The 20,223-nt window shown below is 39.9% G+C and overlaps 1 protein-coding gene and 1 non-coding gene across 2 annotated transcripts in view; one reads left to right on the plus strand and one right to left on the minus strand.

Moving 5' to 3' along the window:
• Nucleotides 1–434: 434 nt before the first annotated feature.
• On the minus strand, nt 435–516 carry TRNAF-AAA (transfer RNA phenylalanine (anticodon AAA)). The gene has a single exon. It is a non-coding gene; the product is annotated as a tRNA-Phe (tRNA).
• A 1,077-nt stretch (nt 517–1,593) lies between these two features.
• The window catches only part of WDR11 (WD repeat domain 11), a 71,407-nt gene continuing 52,777 nt past the window's right edge, over nt 1,594–20,223 (plus strand). The window contains exons 1-5 of the mRNA XM_065407823.1: nt 1,594–1,681; nt 4,055–4,166; nt 8,536–8,689; nt 15,310–15,483; nt 16,823–17,009. Coding sequence (XP_065263895.1) covers nt 1,596–1,681; nt 4,055–4,166; nt 8,536–8,689; nt 15,310–15,483; nt 16,823–17,009 — 713 coding nt within the window. The 5' untranslated portion in view covers nt 1,594–1,595. The remainder of the gene's footprint in view (nt 1,682–4,054; nt 4,167–8,535; nt 8,690–15,309; nt 15,484–16,822; nt 17,010–20,223) is intronic.

Raw genomic sequence — 20,223 nt, forward strand, 5'->3', positions numbered from 1 at the left:
CTGCAGAGATCAGTCCTGAGCCTGGTTCTGTTCAATACCTTCATAAATGATTTAGACAATGGCATAGAGAGTACACTTATATAGTTTGTGGATGATACCAAGCTGAGGGGAGGGGGGGGGTTGCAAGTGCTTTGGAGGATAGGATTATAATTTAAAATAATCTGGAGAAACTGGAGAAATGTTCTCAAGTAAATAGGATGAAATTCAATGACAAATGCAAAGTACACCACTTAGGAAGGAACTACTACTGCACGCATACAAAATGGAAAATGACTGCCTAAGGAGGAGTACTGCGGAAAGGGATATGGGGGTTATTGGGTATCACAAGCTAAATATGAGTCAACAGTGTAATAGTGTTGCAAAAAAGGTAAACATCATTCTGGGATGTATCAGCAGGAGTGTTGTAAACAAAACATGAGAACCACAAGTTCCTCTGTAGTTGGCAGGATTTGAACCTGCACAGGGAGACCCTAATGGATTTTTAGTCTATCACCTTAACCACTCAGGCACAACTACATGACTTCAAAAATCATTCTTCCAGTCTACTCCACACTGATAAGGCCTCATCTGGCGTATTGTGTCCAGTTCTGGGTGCTACATTTCAGGCATAATGTGGCCAAATTGGAGAAAATCCTGACAAGAGCAACAAAAATGATTAAAGGTCTAAAAATATGAGGAAAGATTGGGGAAAAAATGGGCTTGTTTAGTCTGGACAAGAGAAAACAGAGAGAAAACATGATAATAGTTTTCAGGTACATGAAAGGTTGATACAAGGAGGAGGGTGAAAATTTGTTCTTTTTAATCTCTGAGGATAGGACAAGAAGCAAGAGGCTTAAATTGCAGCAAGGGAGGTTTAGGTTGGACATTAGAAAAAATTCCTAGCTGTCAGGGTAGTCAAGCACTGGAACAAAGTGCCTAGGGAGGTTGTGGAATCTCCGTCATTGGCTTATACACTCTGAGGTTTGGGGTCCCCAATTTGTTAAGAATCGGACGGCTCCCTGGTGCTGGATCCGCGTTTTTTGGTGCTGTCCAGCCAGGAGAACGGGTTCATTGGGTGGAATCTGGGTGATTGCTGCCAAAAAGTAGCAAAACCTCCAGGATCCAGCGGCTGGATGCGGCTGCTGTGCAGCGCTGCACGGGGAGGGGAGGTTGGGTTTCTGGGCGGCACAAGCGGCTGCCCGGTGCGGTGCTCCATTGAGGTGGCTGAACGGGGGGAGCTGAGCCCTGCCTGGCTCCGGAGTAGCGCTGTGGGTGGGTTGGGGAGGTAGAAGCGACCCCCGCTGTTGTTCAATCTGACGGCACGAAGTGGGCGCTCGGGCTCCGCAATGGGCTGGAGCCGCCGCGTTCCGCCGCTCAGCGACTCCCTGCCGCGGCGGAACCAAAGTGCCTCGGGCGCTGGGGCAGCCCGGACGGCTGGGGAACGGGATCGGCAGCGCACTGCTCTGCGGCGCTTCCTGTTCCGGCGCCGGGCTGAGGCTTCCCCGCTACTGCGGAGAACCCGGCCATCCCCCTCCCCTCCCCCCGCACCCCCCGCAGAGCCAGGGGCCACCGCCCGGGGTCCAGTGCGCCGCGGCCGGGCTCCTCCCCTGCACAGTATGTTGCCCTACACGGTGAACATCAGGCTGTCGTCCCGGACCCTCACCGGAGCCCTGAGCGCGCAGAACAAGGGGGCGGTGGACTGGTGAGTGCGGGGCGGGGCAGGGGAGCCCTCGCCTGCAGGGGGGCGTGAAGGACCCAGGATTGGGGCGTGAGAGAGAGAGTGAAGGCCCCTGGATGGGGATGGAGGGCGGGGGGGCCCTGGCGGACCTGGTGGGTGGGTGGTGGCTTATGGTTTAGAGGTGGTTGATGAATCAATAGGCAAGGAGGCCTTGGAGCCCCAGAGGAGGAAGGGGAGGGTGGTGGGGGAGTGAGGCTCTCCTGCCCCTACGTGGAGGAGGAAGCCCTGCCCTAGTGGTGCAGGGGGAGAGGCCTTTCAGGGAGAGGCTGGGCACTAGAGAGTTAGAAGACCAAAGTCTTTGGAGTGGGGAGCGAACTATGCCCTCCCTCCTCCTCCAGCCTCTCAGAGACAGCTGTCAACGAGGGACTGCGCCTAACCCACTTTATCTGTGACTGGGAAGGTTGTTACTCACTTTTCTAAGAGTACAGCATAGGCAGCCTCAAACACTGAAAACATGAGTTTTAAACATGTTTTAAAAAATCAGGTGTTCTCTTATTTGCCTTCTGGTTTATGTTTAGGTTCCTGAGACTTTGCTTGGTATAGGGTACACTGAAGTCATGTTTTCAGTTTCTTTCCACAACTGGAAGGTCTAGGGAAAAAACAAAGTTGAGATTCCCACGTAATCACTTGTCTGCAGAAGCTGAAACATTAAATCAGACACCAAATATCGTGGGGCTTGCTATATAATTGTGAAAATTGTCAGCACTGAGTTTGGAGGATCTGATCAGTTTCACTTCCTCAAATGAAAACTTATCATAAACATGCTCCTGACAAATTCAGTTACGTTAAATTTCTGTGCATCGATGACTGTTTCTGTTTTTGTCTGTTAAATGTTTATATTGGCGTAGGGTTAAAAGCAGTGGTTCTCAACCTTTTTTGGCCCAGGACCCATTTGTAAATGTTCATGGTCTGTTGTGACCCAGTAAATAATCTGGGGGTGGAGGTTCTGGGGTAGTTTTGGTTGGATCCTACCCAGCACTCATTTATTTATTTTAGCAGAGGCAGCTCCTGAGCTGCGGGACTGGCTAGGCTTGGCTCTCTGCAGCCTCCTCTATTGGTGTGACAAGCCACATATGGTACAAACATAAATGGTAGAAACCTTCTGCAATCTGTTGTAGATATGATACATCTATCTACCTATGATTTGTCAGATAAAAAGCAATATTATATATATATATATACATAAAATGTGTGTGAATTTATGTTCAATGCCCTGTATGCCCTCCAACTAATCCAAACAACTGCTCTGTCAGCGAGGTTAAAATTATACCTATTTTGCAGCTGCTGAAACTGAACAGACTGTCTGATTTTCAGTCCCATGCTTAAATAACTGAACCAACCCTCTGTCTGAGGACTTGTGCTTCCAGATCTGTCAAGTCAAGACCGCACCTTCCCCTCCACTGATTCCCTTGATATTTTCTCAGAGCAGTGGACATTATCTGGGGTTCTGTGCTTGGTTCCCTTCTGGATTCCTTGCTTTGACTCCTTGATTCCAATCCTATTCTTGTTTGTCCCCAACCATTTAACTGAACCCCATTTTTTTTTTGGTCCTCCTCTGTGGCAATGTCAACCTCTTCTTTGAGGTCAAATAGGTTGAAACTTTTGACTACTATTAAACTCACTTAAAATATGCCCCTTTTCTCCTTCAGTTCTCCCCTTCCCTGCAAAAACCAACCAACCCACCCATCTCCCAACAATGTGAATTATCTCGTATCTTATAAAAGAACATGCCATTTACTGATGCAGGTGGTTTAAACTATGTAAGGTTTTAGCTTGCCCTTTTAGCATTTAAACAGCCTCTGACATAAATTAGCCTTGCATTGAAAAATTGCTCCCTGTAGAGTGCTGGAATTGAGTTTTGTATTTTTTCAGGTTTTATTTTGTTGGGTAAATATTACTATTTTTATTTGTTTCCAGTAGCATGCACACAACATGCTTGATGTTGTACAAACAAGTGGCACACTTCTTGCCCCAAATGATTTTAGTTTTAAAAATGATCAAACAGAGAGGCAGAGTGTAGGGGAGAGGGAGATGACAAACAGTTAACATTGGCCCTCTCTTCATAATAAATGCAATGTTTTAATGATATGATATAGAAGCAATCACAAATAAATCAACCATGCTGCTGTAGTTGCAGTTCAGCTTTATTTTATTACTTATTATGCACAATATCAGTTTTGTTGATAATCCAGCTACAGAAACTCTAATGAAGTATAGATCATTGCTAATCCAGTTTGACTTTACAGCTAAAAAATCTCATGAAATCCAAGTACACCTACTGATGGTCTGGACATTTATTCCTTTCCCTGTTTGATAGTAACATTGCTATTTTTCCAGGGGCTGGCAAGGTTTGATTGCATATGGGTGTCAGTCCCTGGTGCTAGTTATTGATTCCAACACTGCCCAGACTGTACAAGTTTTGGAAAGACACAAAACTATTGTTGTCAAGGTGAGTTTATCTGTTTCAGATTGTTTCGTGTGATTCTTTTGTGTGTGTTGTTTTTTCTAAATTTCAGTGTAAAGAACTACCATTTTATCTAATTTGACTTTCACATCAAATCTGGTATATGACATTAATCTTTAAGGAATAAAATGACCTCTTTGATGGCCAAGATCCAATCATTTGTTGAAATTGAACAGGCATCTATGGTATCATTATATTTTCAGATGTATGGAGAAACATCTGTATGTGTGTTAACGATATAGATATGGCCAAAACAGAAACGCTCCTTAAAAAAACAATTATTATACTCCTAATAAACATTGAAGTCCTGCTTTGCTTTTGGCTTAACTGATCTTTCCTTATTAGAAAAAGGGCAATGTTGTAAACAAGATGTATGCATGGCAACATGCAGTTCTACTAACTTTACAATCCATAAAAATATTTTTGCTGTTTTCCTATTATTTTTGAATCTTAAAAATATTTTTATGGCTTAATGTAACAGCAGTAATGACTCACTTGGAAGGTTTTTCCTGATAGTTAGATAGCTGAGTTCATCATCATGGCACATGCCAAAGAGACGCAGCCTCCTTGCAGATTAAGCACCACCCGATTGTTTTTGAGCTAAGTCTGGCTCATTGTTCAGTCTGCGTCTGTCATTGGTGTTCTTATAGTGCTACTTTTGGCGACCATGTGATAGCTGGTTGTGCAAAATTAAACACACAGTGAAACAGGACAGCAGCAATATTAATAGCTTAGTTTAAAAGTTGCACATAAGTTAGTAAATAAATTATAACAGATTCAACTCTGTTGCCTTATAATGATAGCATTGTAACTGCATCAGGATAGCTATATTTTCCAGCTAATTTTGTGACGCTATACTATTTCAACAGTCAGCTAAATGTTAAGGTCCCTACAGTCTTTATATAATTTATTAGATCATTTTTCAAAACCACCGTCTCATTTATTAACTGGAGCAGACCCAGGAAAATGACTAATTTATGAGGAAAAAGCGTGGAATTCTTTTCTTTTCTGCTTTAAAGATCAGTAGACATCATATAAGAAATTATTATACTGGCCAAGATCTTTCCACACTCCTCTAGATGTAATCATAAATAATTTTCTTTAGTTCCTGAGCTTAATATTTAAGAAGTCTGCTTACCACATTCCTTTTAAAAAGAACTATTACAGTTGCAAGTGACATAAGAAACATATTCTGAGTCCATTATTACAAAGAAAATAACATGGACAGGTTCCATTTACAAGGAATTTTCACCTAAAAAACTTGTTTACATTATGTTACTGGACTGCATACCCCAGCAGTTAACACTGTTAAAAGCCAAGAAATAAGCAATTAAGTATTTCAACACACTGTCTGCAATCTATTAAACATATCCTCTTTTTAACCTTAAAAACCTTATATCTTTTGCACACATTTCTACCTTCATGTTGGACTATTAATGGTTATCCTTAAAGTCCAGCCATGTTTACTTTATATATTTACTCCCTTTGTCCTAATGAGTAATATAGATTTTCTGTGGCTTTAATAATATTATCTATATTTAGGGTATTTTTTTATTGGTGTGTAATGTCATATTGCAAATAGTGATTGCCAGATGTTTGTCTGTAATATGACAGTTGTGCATGGGTGACAGTTCTGAAGTTCATGTGGCTTTTTTATATAGTAATTACAGGTTTGAAATCTACATTTGTGTATGCATTCACATATTATATTATTGGTCACACTCAGGCTTGCCCTTTAGTTGTTAAGGTGAGGGTGATATGTGTGGCCTGTGGATGGTGGAAAGAAGTAACTGATGTTGCAAAGATCTTTCACCTCCCTTTCCCAGTTCAGCTCAATGTTCTGGCAGAACTGACAAAAGGCGAGCAGGGATGTAGGGGCAGAGTTACAGGGAATGATTGAGGAAGTGGTAAGGGGGTTTTGATTTGAGGTACACAGGGATGTGGCTGGGAACTTGCGGTGGTGGAGCCTAAGGTCTGCTGTTTTGATGCACCCCAGGAGTTGAAGCCAGAATGCTAAGAAGCCCTTGATGTTCCAGTGCCTTTGTGCAAAGCACTGGACTCGCTCACACATACATTTCCTTCTTGGCCATCCAGACACCTCATGACTCTGCTTAAACTAGGCTAGGAGAGTGGTTTGTGTGTATAGCGTGGTGGTTCTTTGGGTGAAAAGAGAGGTTCTAGATCACTGTAGCATAGTTGAAGAAGCAGCACCTGATATATTTCTTTGAATAAAGTATATGTAGGAACTGAAGAGAAACAGTCAAACAAAAAGAGTCCTGTTCAGTTACATCACATGAAGGCAGACAACTAAATACTGACAAATTTTAAAAGTGCTTGTATACAAATTCAATAAGTCTAAATACAAACATGGGTGAACTTGAGTTCCTGGTATTAAATGTGGATATTGATATAATAGGCATCCCAGAAACTTGCTGGAATGATGATAATCAATGGGACATGGTAATACCAGGGTACAAAATATATAGGAATGATAGAATAGGTCACACTGGTTGAGAAGTGAAACTATATGTAAAAGCAAACATAATCCCATGTAGTAAAAATTTTAAGTGACTCAAACAGTACCATAAAATCTCGATGGATAGAAATTCCATTCTTGAATGATAAGAGTTTAGCAGTAGTAATATACCATCAACCACCTGACCAGGATGGTGACAGTGATTGTGAAATGTTCAGGGATATTAGAGAGGCTACATAAACAGAAAATGCAATAATAAGGGGGGATTATGACTGTCCCCATAGTGACTGGGTACATGTCACCTCAGGACAGGATGCAGAGATAAAATTTCTAGACATCATTAATGACTGCTTCTTGGAGCAGCTAGTCCTGGAACCCACAAGGGGAGAGGCAATTCTTGATTTTGTCCTAAGTAGGGCACAGGATCTGGTTCAAAAGTTAAATATAGCTGGACTACTTAGTAATAGTGACCACAGTGTAATTCAATTTAACATCCTTGTAATGGGAAAATACTAAAAAACCCACCACAGTAGCATTTACTTCAGAAAGGGGAACTACACAAAAATGAGGAAGCTAGTTACACAGAAATTAAAAGGATCAGTCATGAGAGTGAAATGCCTGCAAGCTGCTTGAAAACTTAAAAAAACCCACCATAGTAGAGGCTCAAACTAAGGGCAGGTCTACACTACAGGTCTAAATCGACCTAAGTTATATAGCTCCAGCTATGTACCTTAGGTTGACTTATTGCGGTGTCTACACTGCGCTGGGTCGACGTGAGAAACTCTCCTGTTTGACTTACCTTATACTTTTCATTCCGGTGGAGTACCAGAGCTGATGGGAGAGCGATCGGCGGTCGATTTAGCGGGTCTTCACTAGATCTGTTAAATCAATCCCTGGTCGATCGATCACCACATGTTGATCCCCCGGTAAGAGGAGACAAGCCCTAAATGTACACCCTCAAATAAAAACCAAACAAACAGTAAGAGGACCAAAAGAAAATGCCACCATGGCTAAACAACAGAGTAAAATAGGTGATTAGAGCGAAAAAGACATTGTTTCAAAATTGGAAGTCAAATCCTAGTGAGGAAAATAAAAAGCAGCATAAAGTCTGGCAAGTCAAGTGTAAAAGTATAATTAGGCAATCCAAAAAAAAAAAAAAAAATTGAAGAGCAACTAGCAAAAGAAACACAAACTAACAGCAATTTTTTTTAAAATACATCAGAAGCAGGAAGCCTGCCAGTCACAGGGCCACTGAACAAACGAGGTGCTAAAGGAGCACTCAAGGAAGACAAGACTGTTGTAGAGAAGCTAAATGAATTCTTTGCTTTGGTCTTCACTGCAAAGGATGTGAGGGAGATTCTCAAACCTGAGCCATTCTTTTTAGGTGACAACTCTGAGGAACTGTCCTAGATGGAGGTGTCACTAGAGGAGGTTTTGGACCAAATTGATAAACAGTTATAACTTACCAGGACCAGCTGCTATTCACCCAAGTGTTCTGAAATATGAAATTGCACAGCTACTAACTGTGCTATGTAATCTATCACTTAAATCAGCCTCTGTACTAGATGACTGGAGGATAGCTAATGCGGTGCCGATTTTTATTAAGAAGGCTCCTGAGGCTATCCTGGCAATTACAGGCTGGTAATATATATAGGATAAACTTAAATAATTAAACTGGCAACTGCTGTGCAAGTTTAAGTCTCTATTTATTAAACTGTAGTCATTTCACATGCATGTCACTAACTGTTGCATAATCTTCTGGTGTCTGTGTTTCATATAGTTTGTATCCCATTTAGTGGTGTCAAACTAAAAGCTATTTAATACTTGTCTTTATTATACATAACTATCTATTTTAACTGGTTTCATTCATACCTTCAGGTTAAATGGGCTAAAGAAAACTACCATCACAATATTGGTTCTCCCTATTCTTTGCGCTTAGCTTCTGCTGATGCTACTGGAAAGATAATTGTTTGGGATGTGGCAACGGGAACAGTTCGCTGTGAAATACAGGAGCATACAAAACCAATCCAAGGTAAGGAAGGTGTATGCTATTTTTATAAATAAGTTGTATTGTAAGAGTCAGTATTATCTACTAGTTATAGTGGTGATTGGAGGCCAGGACTCATAAATTCTGTTCACAGGCCTGCCATTGACTTATTCTCTGACCTTGGGTACATCACTCTGAGTGCCCGTTTACCCACCTTTAACATAGGTATAATGCTTATCTCCCAGCTGGGCTGCTATGGGGTTTGTTTAATGCCTATAAAATGTTCTGAGATCTTCTGATGAAAAGTGCTATAAGTTAAGAAGTATTTTATTATTGATAAATGTTCACACAAAACACTAAATAAACCTCCTTGTTTTTGAGTTGGGGATTTAATGCAGCTTGCAGTCCACATTGTAATAATACTTGTACAGCATTACAGTGCTGTTAATCATGGATTTGACTGTATTTTTATTTACAGTGCATTTTATATAGCCACTTACAGTGCAAGCATACTAATATGACAAGTTAAAATTGGATTGTGTATTCCTAAGGAATAAAAGTTTCTTTGTAATTTTAAACCATTATGCCCCAGATTCCTTTGAATACCTATATCTGTCTTCCTTGGCATGCAATAACAGGAAGGCTATTTCATGGATAGGAGTTGGTATAGAAAAAGCAATAAAATGGATTGGAAAAGGAAACAAAGGGAGCATTAAGGAGCAGGCAAATGGCAGCAAATGACTGGGCTGTAAGATGAAACTAGAGCTGATATGTGCTTGGGTTTAACTGGGTAGTGTCTTGAAGTTGAGACTGCAGTGTTTGAATTTGATGTAGAAGGAGTCAATGGAGAGACTGATGGGAGAGGGCTTGACATGATAGAACATGCAGGAGAGGAAGGAATTTTTGGATGATCATTGATGTGTCGGGGAGGCATTTGCTTTTTACATTATCATATCTGTATACATCTCCATGTTGCAACACTTCAACAGGAAGCTATAGAAAATACTCACAAAGCCATACATAAATAATCCTTCTTGTTTAGAATGCTTGGAATGTTCTTTGTTGTGCTCCTATTAAAAAAATTAAAAAGGAGCATAGATTAATACAATGGTTCTCAATCTTTTTCCACCCACAACCTAGAAACCCTCCAGTTTCTTAATGCAAAGTACCTACATTTCACAAGCCTTTCTGGCCACAAAAATTTGTGGGCTATAATGAGTACGAAACTGTAGGTATGTTTGATGCTGGGACTTGTGGAGGGTCTATGCTTGATCGTGCTGGATAGCAGGCTCCTGATGCTAGTCGGGCTGGGTGTAGTGGCAATTACTGGTGATGTCTGGTGGGATGCTTTACCTCATCCCAGCTTCCCTCAGCAGACTACTTAGCTTTGGAGATTGTGGAAGCCAGCCCGATAGTCTCTGGAAGTGCTGCTTGCCCCAGAGTTCATTGTCATACTAGTAGGTTTGGTGGATAGGTGGGAGGACCGAAGAGCTGCTCTAGGACTTAGTGGTGGAGTGGAACAAAGAGCAGCAGGAGAGAGGGCACGGTAAGCAACCTTCCTTTTACCTGGCTTCTGTTTGTTTTGTTGTCAGTCAGTAGGTTAATCCAGCAAATGCCTCCGGTGAAGAAGTCTGATGGTTAGAACAGGGGCTTAAACATTAAACTGTTCTGCTTCCACCACAGATTCGCTGAATGACCTTAGGCACATGTCACTTAATCTCTCTCTCTGCATGTTTCCCCAGCTGTAAAATGGGAATACTACTACTTTCCCACGATTGAGGATCTTGGATAAGAACTACTTTATTATTATTGGTAGTAGGGACTTACAAGATCTCCTCTTGTGTGTGAGATTCTGGTTGCTAAAAGAAACATGCAGTTTTATTTTCTTGGGAATTTTTCAGTAAACAAGTTTCTGTGCAAACACATTTTGGCATCCTTTAAGCTCTCCTGTGATTTTAAAATCAAACCAAATCGTGAGTAAATCTTTGTTTTACAGCTACCCACATCCTTATTAGCATCACTTTATAGGTTGTTTTATTTCTGAAGTAAAACTCAGAAATGAAGTTTTGTTGTGCAATGAAATTTTCATAGTACATTTCCGAGAATAGTTAATTTTTAAATTTTAAATTAATGGAGATATCCTATCTCCTAGAACTGGAAGGGACCTTGAAAGGTCATCGAGTCCAGCCCCCTGCCTTCACTAGCAGGACCAAGTACTGATTTTTGCCCCAGATCCCTAAGTGGCCCCCTCAAGGATTGAACTCACAACCCTGGGTTTAGCAGGCCAATGCTCAAACCACTGAGCTATCCCTCCCCCCACCCTCTATATAGGCATAGTTCATTTGGGCTCCAAGCCTTTTTTTTTTTTCTTCCTTCCCCTCTTCCAAACTCTCTCTGTGACACCAGCCTGACTCCTGTTTTTATCTTTAACTGTATTATCTGAAAAGCCACTTAACAAATTAGATTTTTGTTTCTTTAGCAAGGTTTATAAAACAGAAGCATAAAATAAAGTGGATAAAATACAGCAGCCAGCTTTTGTTTGGCTTCAGTTAATTCAATTAGCTTTGTTTTTTTCTCTAGTGTTACAGGTTTTTTCTAAGATGATGATACTGAGTTACTGAATGATTAGTGTGGCTTTTTACATGTTGCTTAAAGCCATTTTCCGATTGTATAGCCATCGACTCCCAATAGTGTATAACTTGTACCTTCTCACCCACGGAAATCATTATCCCTGTTGTTCTGATGAATGGCAGAAAAGTTAATGGGGGGGCAAAATCAAGAAAAATTCATTCCTTTCCTCACCTTAAATTCATATTTAAATGTATTTTTAGAACATTTAGAACACTGCTTTACATTGCTGTGTTTGTAAGCAAGGTTATCCATTGTTTTTCTGTTTACGGTGTGAAACTGGTGGAGTTATTTTTAAGATTTGATTAACTTTGTATCCATTTTTTTAAGTGTTTTGCAATACAAGCACCTCCCATCAGCACTCTTGAATATAGTCTCCATTCTAATAAAAAAACATCTCCGAGCTACCATCTAGAACCGGGTACTCACAAAGTTTTCATAGTGTGAACCACATCTTAATAAAGAGATTATCTCACAGATCATCTCTCCTCCTATCATCACATAACATTCCTTTGGCAGTTACGTCAATTACTTACATAGATAAATAATATTGAGAAAGTTTATTGTAATTTTCAGTCTTTTAGTGTAATGAGTATTATCCTTTTTTTTTTTTTTTAAATCAGTCTTCTGTTGATGCTCTTTTCTCTCATGTGTTCTGTTCCTTTCTTCCTATGCTCCTTGTATGTACTTTTCTGTTTCTGGTGCTATATAGCCATTCGGTTCTCTTTTCCCTCTGGACTTTCTCTCCTGCTGGTAGGTGGCAATTTCAGTCCCACTGGTTGTTCTGGTCCCTAAAAGATGCTCCTTTTTTCTTCCCTTCTCATCTTGTTTAGCAGTATCCCATAAGAGAGACAGGTAGTTGGGAATGTTGTGAAGGCCAAAACTAACGGGGTTCAAAAAACCCCCAGATACGTTCCTGGAGGATAGATTCATTAATGGCTATTAGCCAAGATGGTCAGGGATGCAACCTCATGCTCTCAGTGTCCCTAGCCTCTGATTGCCAGAAGCTGGGAGTGGATAATAGGGGATGGAGCACTTGATGATTACCTGTCCTGTTCAGCATTTGTCATTGGCTACTGTCGAAAGACAGAATACTGGGCTGTATGGACCATTGGTCTGACTCAGTATGGCTGTTCTTATGTTCTTTTGTTCTTTAGTTGGCTCCTTCTTTTCATCTGCTTCTACAGACCTCCAGGCTCTTGTTTGCAATAATTGGAAATTAGCAACAGTGTGACCTGCCAGTTCTCTATGCACCATTAGCAAGTGCTTCACAGATGACAATTTGGGAGTTGCTGATATAAAATGTACAAAATGTCCTTTTATATTTTATTTTATATGTTTTGTCCAGAGTCCAATATAACCAATGCAGCAGTTTGCACCGGGCTGTTTTTAATATAGCATGTCACTGTTACTGTGCAAACTGCACCTTAGACCTCTCTTTGTCCTCTTTGAGGGCACCTCTTTGACAGGTTTTGCTATATTGCCCATCACTGGATGAAACCAGGTGGTCCTAGCACTCTTGGACTGGGATCTCTGGGCTGCAGTCCCCCTTTTTACCTACCTTGTTAAGCCGACAGACCAAACTGGGGTTGGCACCTGTAAGCTCTTTCCCCCCGGAATCTGTGACAGCAGCTCATTAAAGTAACTGAAAAACAGTATCTTCAAACAAAGTGGCATTTGTTAGCCAAAAGAAACATAGCGTCTATAAAATGGGTTAATAAAACAGCTGAGTTCTGTATGTGTATTTCCTTAAAGCTTAGCCTCTCTATCCAGAGGTCAGGTAGACCCAGCGTATTCCCATCTCTTGTTGGGAAATCCAGCCTACTTATTGCAGTTCCTATGTCTGTCTGACAGAGACCCATCTTTTGCCACTGCTGCTAACAGTCCATTCAGCCTATCTTCTTTAAGGTTTAGGATTTTCTCTGGTCCTAGGCTTTCGGCCTGGGGAAGAGTAAACCACGTCAGCTTGATGGGAGCCGGGCACGGCTTTCTCCAGTTAATAACCCTTCTTCCCTGAAGAACTTGAATAGGCAAAACACAAAGGAAGGGGAGTAGGAAGTATTAGCCCCATTTTACGAATAGGGAACTGAGGTAGTGAGAAATTGTGACTTGCCAGGGTCACACCCATTTGTGGCAAAGCGAGGTATTAAGTCCAGATCTCCTGAGTCTCAGTCCAGTCACGTGACCTTCCTCCCCATGTTAACCTTCATTTTCTTCCCGTGTGGGTGTGTATATACACCTCTACCTCGATAGAACGCTGTCCTCGGGAGCCAAAAAATCTTACCGCGTTATAGGTGAAACCGCATTATTTCGAACTTGCTTTGATCCGCCGGAGTGCGCAGCCCCTTCCCCCCCCGGAGCACTGCTTTACCATGTTATATCCAAATTCATGTTATATCGGATTGCGTTAGATCGAGGTAGAGGTGTATATACACAATATCTTTCATTTCATGATCTCTCTGTGTACTTCCAGTGCACTTGTTTAAAAAAGCACTATGAGTTGGCTTTAACTACATTATTACTGAGGTCAGTGAAGTCTTACCATTGACTTCAGTGCGAAAACAGAGTTAGGACAGTGCTGAGTGTTTTTGAATATTCAAGCGCATTATTTTTATATATATATATATATATATATATATATACATTACATTACATTACATTATTTTAGCTGAGTCTGTATATTGGTACTTGGCTTTTTTAAAGTGTCCTTCTCGCTCAACTGAGTAGATAATGACACACTGCATTCTCCAGCAGGATAGATTCAAAGTATATTCTCAATGTCATTGGAAGTCATCCATCTTTTTTTTTTTTTTTTGAAAGAAAATAGGGAAATTATATATTGAAAACCATCCTTTGAAAAGAGTTGGATAATGAGCTCTTCTTGCCAGCTTAGAAACACATCAAAGTAATTTGATATTTCACACGAATGATTTGTGCACATTCTTACAGCATTTTTGTATTAACTTTTGTGTTGGATCTGGCACATAAAAAAGTGTCATTTGTTAAAGTGAGCTATCAAATTAAAAATTAATGGAAAGAAAAATTGAGAGCTCAGAACTTTTTGTTATTTTCATCCTACGTTTGATATTAGAGACATTGCATTTGTGTTCTGAGGGATTTAGGTACTATCTTACAGAACTTCAGAGTAGTCTGCAGATTCCATTTTGGTTTGGCAGTGCAGATTCACCCCCACCCCCACTATTTTTAGTTGTCTGGATTAAAATGTTTTTTTTCCAAGAGTGATTGAGCAATAGGATTTTATTTAGATCTGAAAAGGAAATTTGGATGGAAATGGGTGAAAGAGAGTGGGTGAAAACAAATAAATACAGCTTCTACTGAAGGGAGATTTGCATTTTACAGTCATGTATAAACATTTGCCTACTTCATTGTTTTGTGGCCCATCTTCTTCTCCCATCCCTGCTAGCTAACTTCACCTACTGTTACAAGACCGCATACCTTGAATAATTTGTTACGTTATGTCAAAGAATAATATAGTTGGCATACTTTCTCTTGTGACTAGTCATATCACTTTGGCAGTATAGTTATTCTTTTGGATACATAGTATAGAATGATAATTTGAAGTGATTCCTGAGCTCAGGACTCTATTCCAAAAGGGGAATTTGAAACACAGAAGTCCTTTGTTTTATTTTAAGGTATGGTACTGCCACTATTTTAGTTTTTTTAATAGCAGTGCGTGCATTAGTAAATGGTTTTATGCATTTCTTGGTTCTTTGAACTCATTCATTATCAAACCAATGTCTAGGGTATGTTGTTGTAAACTAAAATAAATAGTTTCAAATATACTTCAGTTGATCAGGACTAAGAGAATATGTCAGCAGTGTATACTGTAAATAAAAACTTGAGGTAATAAAAGGAATTTTTTTGAAATCGTGAAATATTTAGTGTGGTGCTTCTAATAAGTCACTTTTTCAGCCTAATAAGGCCAAGTACTTAGAAGCAGAGTAGTTTTAAAATGAAATGAATATTTTTAACACTAACTTCAAGTTTGGCTACTTGTTGCTTCTTTCTTTTGACAGACATGCAGTGGCTGTGGAATCAAGATGCTTCTCGAGATTTATTACTTGCAGTTCATCCACCAAACTACATTGTACTCTGGAATGCAGATACAGGCACTAAACTTTGGAAGAAGAGTTATGCAGAAAACATCCTTTCTTTTTCATTTGACCCCTTTGATCCTTCACATTTAACTTGTAAGCTTATTATAGAAAAGGAATTTCTTATTTTTATGATGTTTGTTTCGTGCTGACAGTATACTTGGGATAGTACAAAATACAGGTAAAGAGTCCCTGCCCTGAGAAGTTTAGAATCAATGTGTCCCTCATTTAGAAGGCCGGATGCACTGAGAAATTCAGAGGGGATAATACCGTAGACATTTGTCTAGTATCATTACTTACTCACGAGCATTGTGGAAGTAAATCTTAAATGGATTTGATTGTGTGGGTGGTGACTTGGCATACTGGGAGGTCATTCCATATGTAAATCACATAACTGTGTATGAGAAAGGGAACCAGTGTCGAGGTTGCCCGCTGTTGGTAGGATGAGATGAAGGATCCAGCATTGTTCCTGAATTTGCAAAGAACCTGAAACAATAGCCTTAAGCAGTAATTGAATTACTTCAAGAAAGGCTGAAGAGGAAGAGCAAAAGTGATCTAACGTCAGAGCCTTGTGGGAGTCCCTCTGAAAGTGAGGTGGGGTTGGGGGGAAGAAGGCCCACTAAAAGAGCTGCTGAGGGAATGACTAGAGAAGTAGAAGGAAACCAGGAATGAATGGGGCCTTGGAAAGGAGGGTTTTCAAGAAGGGGAGCATCTGATCAGCAGTGTCAAAAGCAGCCAAAATGTCAAAGGAGATAAAGAATAGATTTGTGCACAATTTAGTTGAAATAGCAAAAGAAGAATAATGAAATCACCATTTCCATTTCTGAATTTAGCTCCATCACTACTCTTTTCTCCCTAATGAGATTGGGTATAGTTTCTGTATTTTTCTTGCTTCCCTCCATGCAAATCAAACTGAAGGAAGGAGCTTTTGGGTGTATATATGTATACATACATAATATCAAATTATGGAGATGTCCATCATGGCTTCACAGTTAAGGTTGAATTGGGTTATGCAATCATGTAAATGTTATACTTGCGTGAGAATGGCAATGGGGACTTATTCTTGTGGGTAACGCTGCTTTCCTTTTGCACTGTAAAACTTAATGAGGAATAGTTGATGACTGAAAATCAGTGTATGGAATTAATGTGAAAGGACAAACAAGAACTTTCTGCCAATAATCTGTACAGTATTTTGTAATATACAGGCTTAATTTTGAAAAACTGAGTTTTGTGGCCTCTAATGAATTGTAATGGACCATTTCCTGCTCTTTCACTAGAAGATTCCTGTTAGCTAGAATTATGAATTTCCCAGCCTGTTGAATATCATTAAAACTATTACCATTTTTCCGCCCAAAAGCTACATTAAAAATAAAACACCATAATAAAATTGCACATAATAGTTTGCTATAATAAAAAAATGTTTTTCTTGGTACAGTGCTCACCAGTGAGGGCATAGTGTTCATCTCAGACTTCTCTCCTTCCAAGGCTCCTGCCAGCTCGGGAAAAAAAGTTTATATCTCCAGTCCACATTCTAGTCCTTCACATAACAAGCTGGTTGCTGCTACAGGGGCCAAAAAGGCCCTTGATAAAGTCAAAATTTTAATCACTAACGAAAAACCAAGGTAAGTTGCAAGTGTTTCTCCTGTCCTCACAGAACTTTTTCTCTCTGTGTTTGTGTGTGTGTGCGTGTGTGTATATATATATATATATATATATAGTCATATTATAAATCCTGTAAATACTAGTTGGATTGATTTATGATATAATATTTGCTAAAAAATCTTTGAGGGACAGGGAAATAAAGGGAAGTTGCAGAATTATTTTTTTCTCCATGTCCTAGCATCTCTAATCTTCTTCTCCACTGTAACAGTGAAATTAAAGGGCATCTGGCCCTGTGATTATGAAACGTGAAGAACCTGATGTCAGGCATCTACTTTTATTAAATCCTGCATGCATCTGTTTCCTTTTAATTTTGATTCCCTGGATAAGGTTTAATTGAACCCCTTTTTAGTAATTACTTCTGATGTTTGATTGTTGAAGAGAAGAGAGGGAATTCTTAAGCAATAGATACATTCTAAAAAGTTTGTGAACAAAGAGCACTTTCCCATTCAACAGATCTGCTCTCTGTGTGTTTTTGGAGTCACGTGCTTACATTATGGACAAATAAATTTTGCTAACTCCGACCCTATCCTTACAGAGCCAATAGTCCTGAAAGACGGAGTTGGGTTTTATTCCTTCTCCTGCATCATCAGCTGAATTGTTAAATACATCCCAACTGAAGGACCCAATTTTGTCCTAATTTACAACTGTAGAAATCTATTGTCTTCAGTGGCATCAAATGGTGTAGGTAAAGGTCTGCATTCTGATGAATAGTGATGTTGAAGAAACAGAAAAGAACACAGCTTGACTTTCAGATCTCAGCTGAGTTTGTAAGCCTGGTAGATAGGAACAAATCTTTTTATTTCTAAAGTGAACAAATGAGCAAAATGATAGAGAAAACATTGAGACAATGAATACTGAACCGCAATGCCATTTTTAGAATAACTTTTCCTTAATAAATTGCACTTTGTTTCAGCATTTGAGCAAAAATTACTTAAATCATTATCAGAATTTACCACATAGTAAACAGATTGCACTTTATTAGTGATCTGCTAACCCTAATAAGTACAACTGCCTGGCTTTATCTGCATTCCTTCAAGGAACTTGCTCAGAGGGTGCACATAATGCATGATTATTTTTCAAATATCTAATAATTTTTAGTTTGTTATTGTCAATATATTCAGAAATGAGGTAGTCTCCGTTTTTAAATGTATTTCTTCAAACTTTGGAAGATGATGTGTACCTAGTTATGGGCATTTCTTAATTTTGGGTTGTAAACTCTGATTAGGATTGCATTGTACTTATTCTAAGACTGAAGTATAACGCATTTAAGAAAATACCAATTATTCATACCTTTTCCTGTCTCCAGTTTGCCAGGAGACTGTACCTAGTCCTCTTTAATGCTTCTGTTACCTCCAACTTAATGTGAGGTGCAACTTTCCAAGTTAAAGCCACATTGACTCACCTCCTTTCTGAGTAAGAAAAAACGTGGCAAGCATATCATACCCATTTTCCCTATTTGATTTGAGGATCTAGTCCCAGTCTGTAAAACCTTAAAGATTATTCTTGAAATCTGTAAAGACTATCAGAGATTACCTCTCCAATTCCACCCAGAGTCATTGTCTACACAGGCACTGGCGTATAGAGTACATGTAGCTACATGCCGCAGTGAAAAGCTGGCTGCGTCCAAACTGCAGTGAGTAGCTACATGTGGCGATGAAAAGCTTTCCCCCATCTGGAACCTTTCCTTGCTTCTGGAGTCTTTCATTGAGGCTGGGAAAGGCTCCAGCAGCAGGATACTACACTGCTAGGAATAGCAGTGTAGATGGGACAGGCACTGCTTGGGTGTGTAGGGAGCTGTGCACAGCACATGGTGTGTCACCTAAGCAATGCCTCACCATCCACACTGCTCTTTATACTCAGGCTAGGGCGGGCATGCAGTGTCTGTATTCTACATGCCACCATAGTGTGGATAGAACCTTAGAATCTCTCTGTCAAGCATGTTATGGCAGGGTAGATGGCATAGTGTGCTCAGTGGGCAATCTATGACAGTTGTACAATTTATTAAAGGAGATTAGCATAAGTCCAAGTCTGACTATTTTCAAACCAACCCCCACTTTTTTGGAAAAGCCTTCCTTTAATAATGAAGGCTGAGAAGGGCCTGATATAATTTCCCATGGAATATGGGGTTGGGAGGGCAAGTAATAGAGGAAAATCAGAAATCCCTAAATAATAGCAGCAGTAAAGAGACTTTAATTTTGTGTTTGAGGGCAGGTCCACACTGGGGCGGGGGATCGATCTAGGAAACGCAACTTCAGCTACAAGAATAGCGTAGCTGAAGTCGACGTTTCCTAGATCGAACTAAATTTACTTACTGCGGGTCCATGCGGCGCAGGCAGGCTCCCCCGTCGACAGCGCTTCCTCCTCTTGGCAAGCAGGAGTTCCGCAGTCGACGGGGGAGCGCTTCTGGGATCGATCTATCGCGTCCAGATGAGACGCGATAAATCGATCCCAGAAGATTGATCTCTACCCGCCGAATTGGGCGGGTAGTGTGGACCTACCCTAAGAGTAACTCTTAATTTCTTTTTATCCTGCATCTAGCAATTAACGATAGACGATTTATAAATAAATAACATAAATAAAATCAGAATTTAAACCTGTAAGTTAAACTTCAGTATTTTAAAAGCTAAAATTGCTGCATTTTAAGTTATTCTAGAAATCAGCCAACTTCCATTTTTATATGTTGTGATTTTTTTTCTTTTTTGTACTTTTTTACATATTAAAAATACCTTCCAATCTGGCAGTGATTGTGTGAACAAACTAATCAGACTGTATTGTCAATCAGCGCTTAACGCCAAATTTTAGTGCAGATTAAAAATTTGGACTTCATTTTAATAAGCTGTTTAAATTGCAAATAGAACAGAAGACTTAATGGCATCTCATTTTGTAATCATTGAAGTAACTGTGATCTTTATACTTTTAAGTTAGTGTGTGACATTGTCTTTTTATATTATTCTATCTTGACCTGCTTGTGCTGCATCAGATAGAATACTGGACTTAAAAAAAATGTCAAGGAGAGCGAGTGTGCTGCTTGTGTGTATATCTATCTATCTGTAGATATACACGCATAGGTATAGTAACAATACATTAACAAAGGTGGAATTTTTTTCTCTGTTCTTCTGAATGCATTCTTAAACTTCACATGTTTGCTAGTTACCTTCACCCCAAAACAGTATA

Source organism: Emys orbicularis, chromosome 7 (genome assembly GCF_028017835.1).
Source record: "Emys orbicularis isolate rEmyOrb1 chromosome 7, rEmyOrb1.hap1, whole genome shotgun sequence".
NCBI lineage: Eukaryota > Metazoa > Chordata > Testudines > Emydidae > Emys > Emys orbicularis.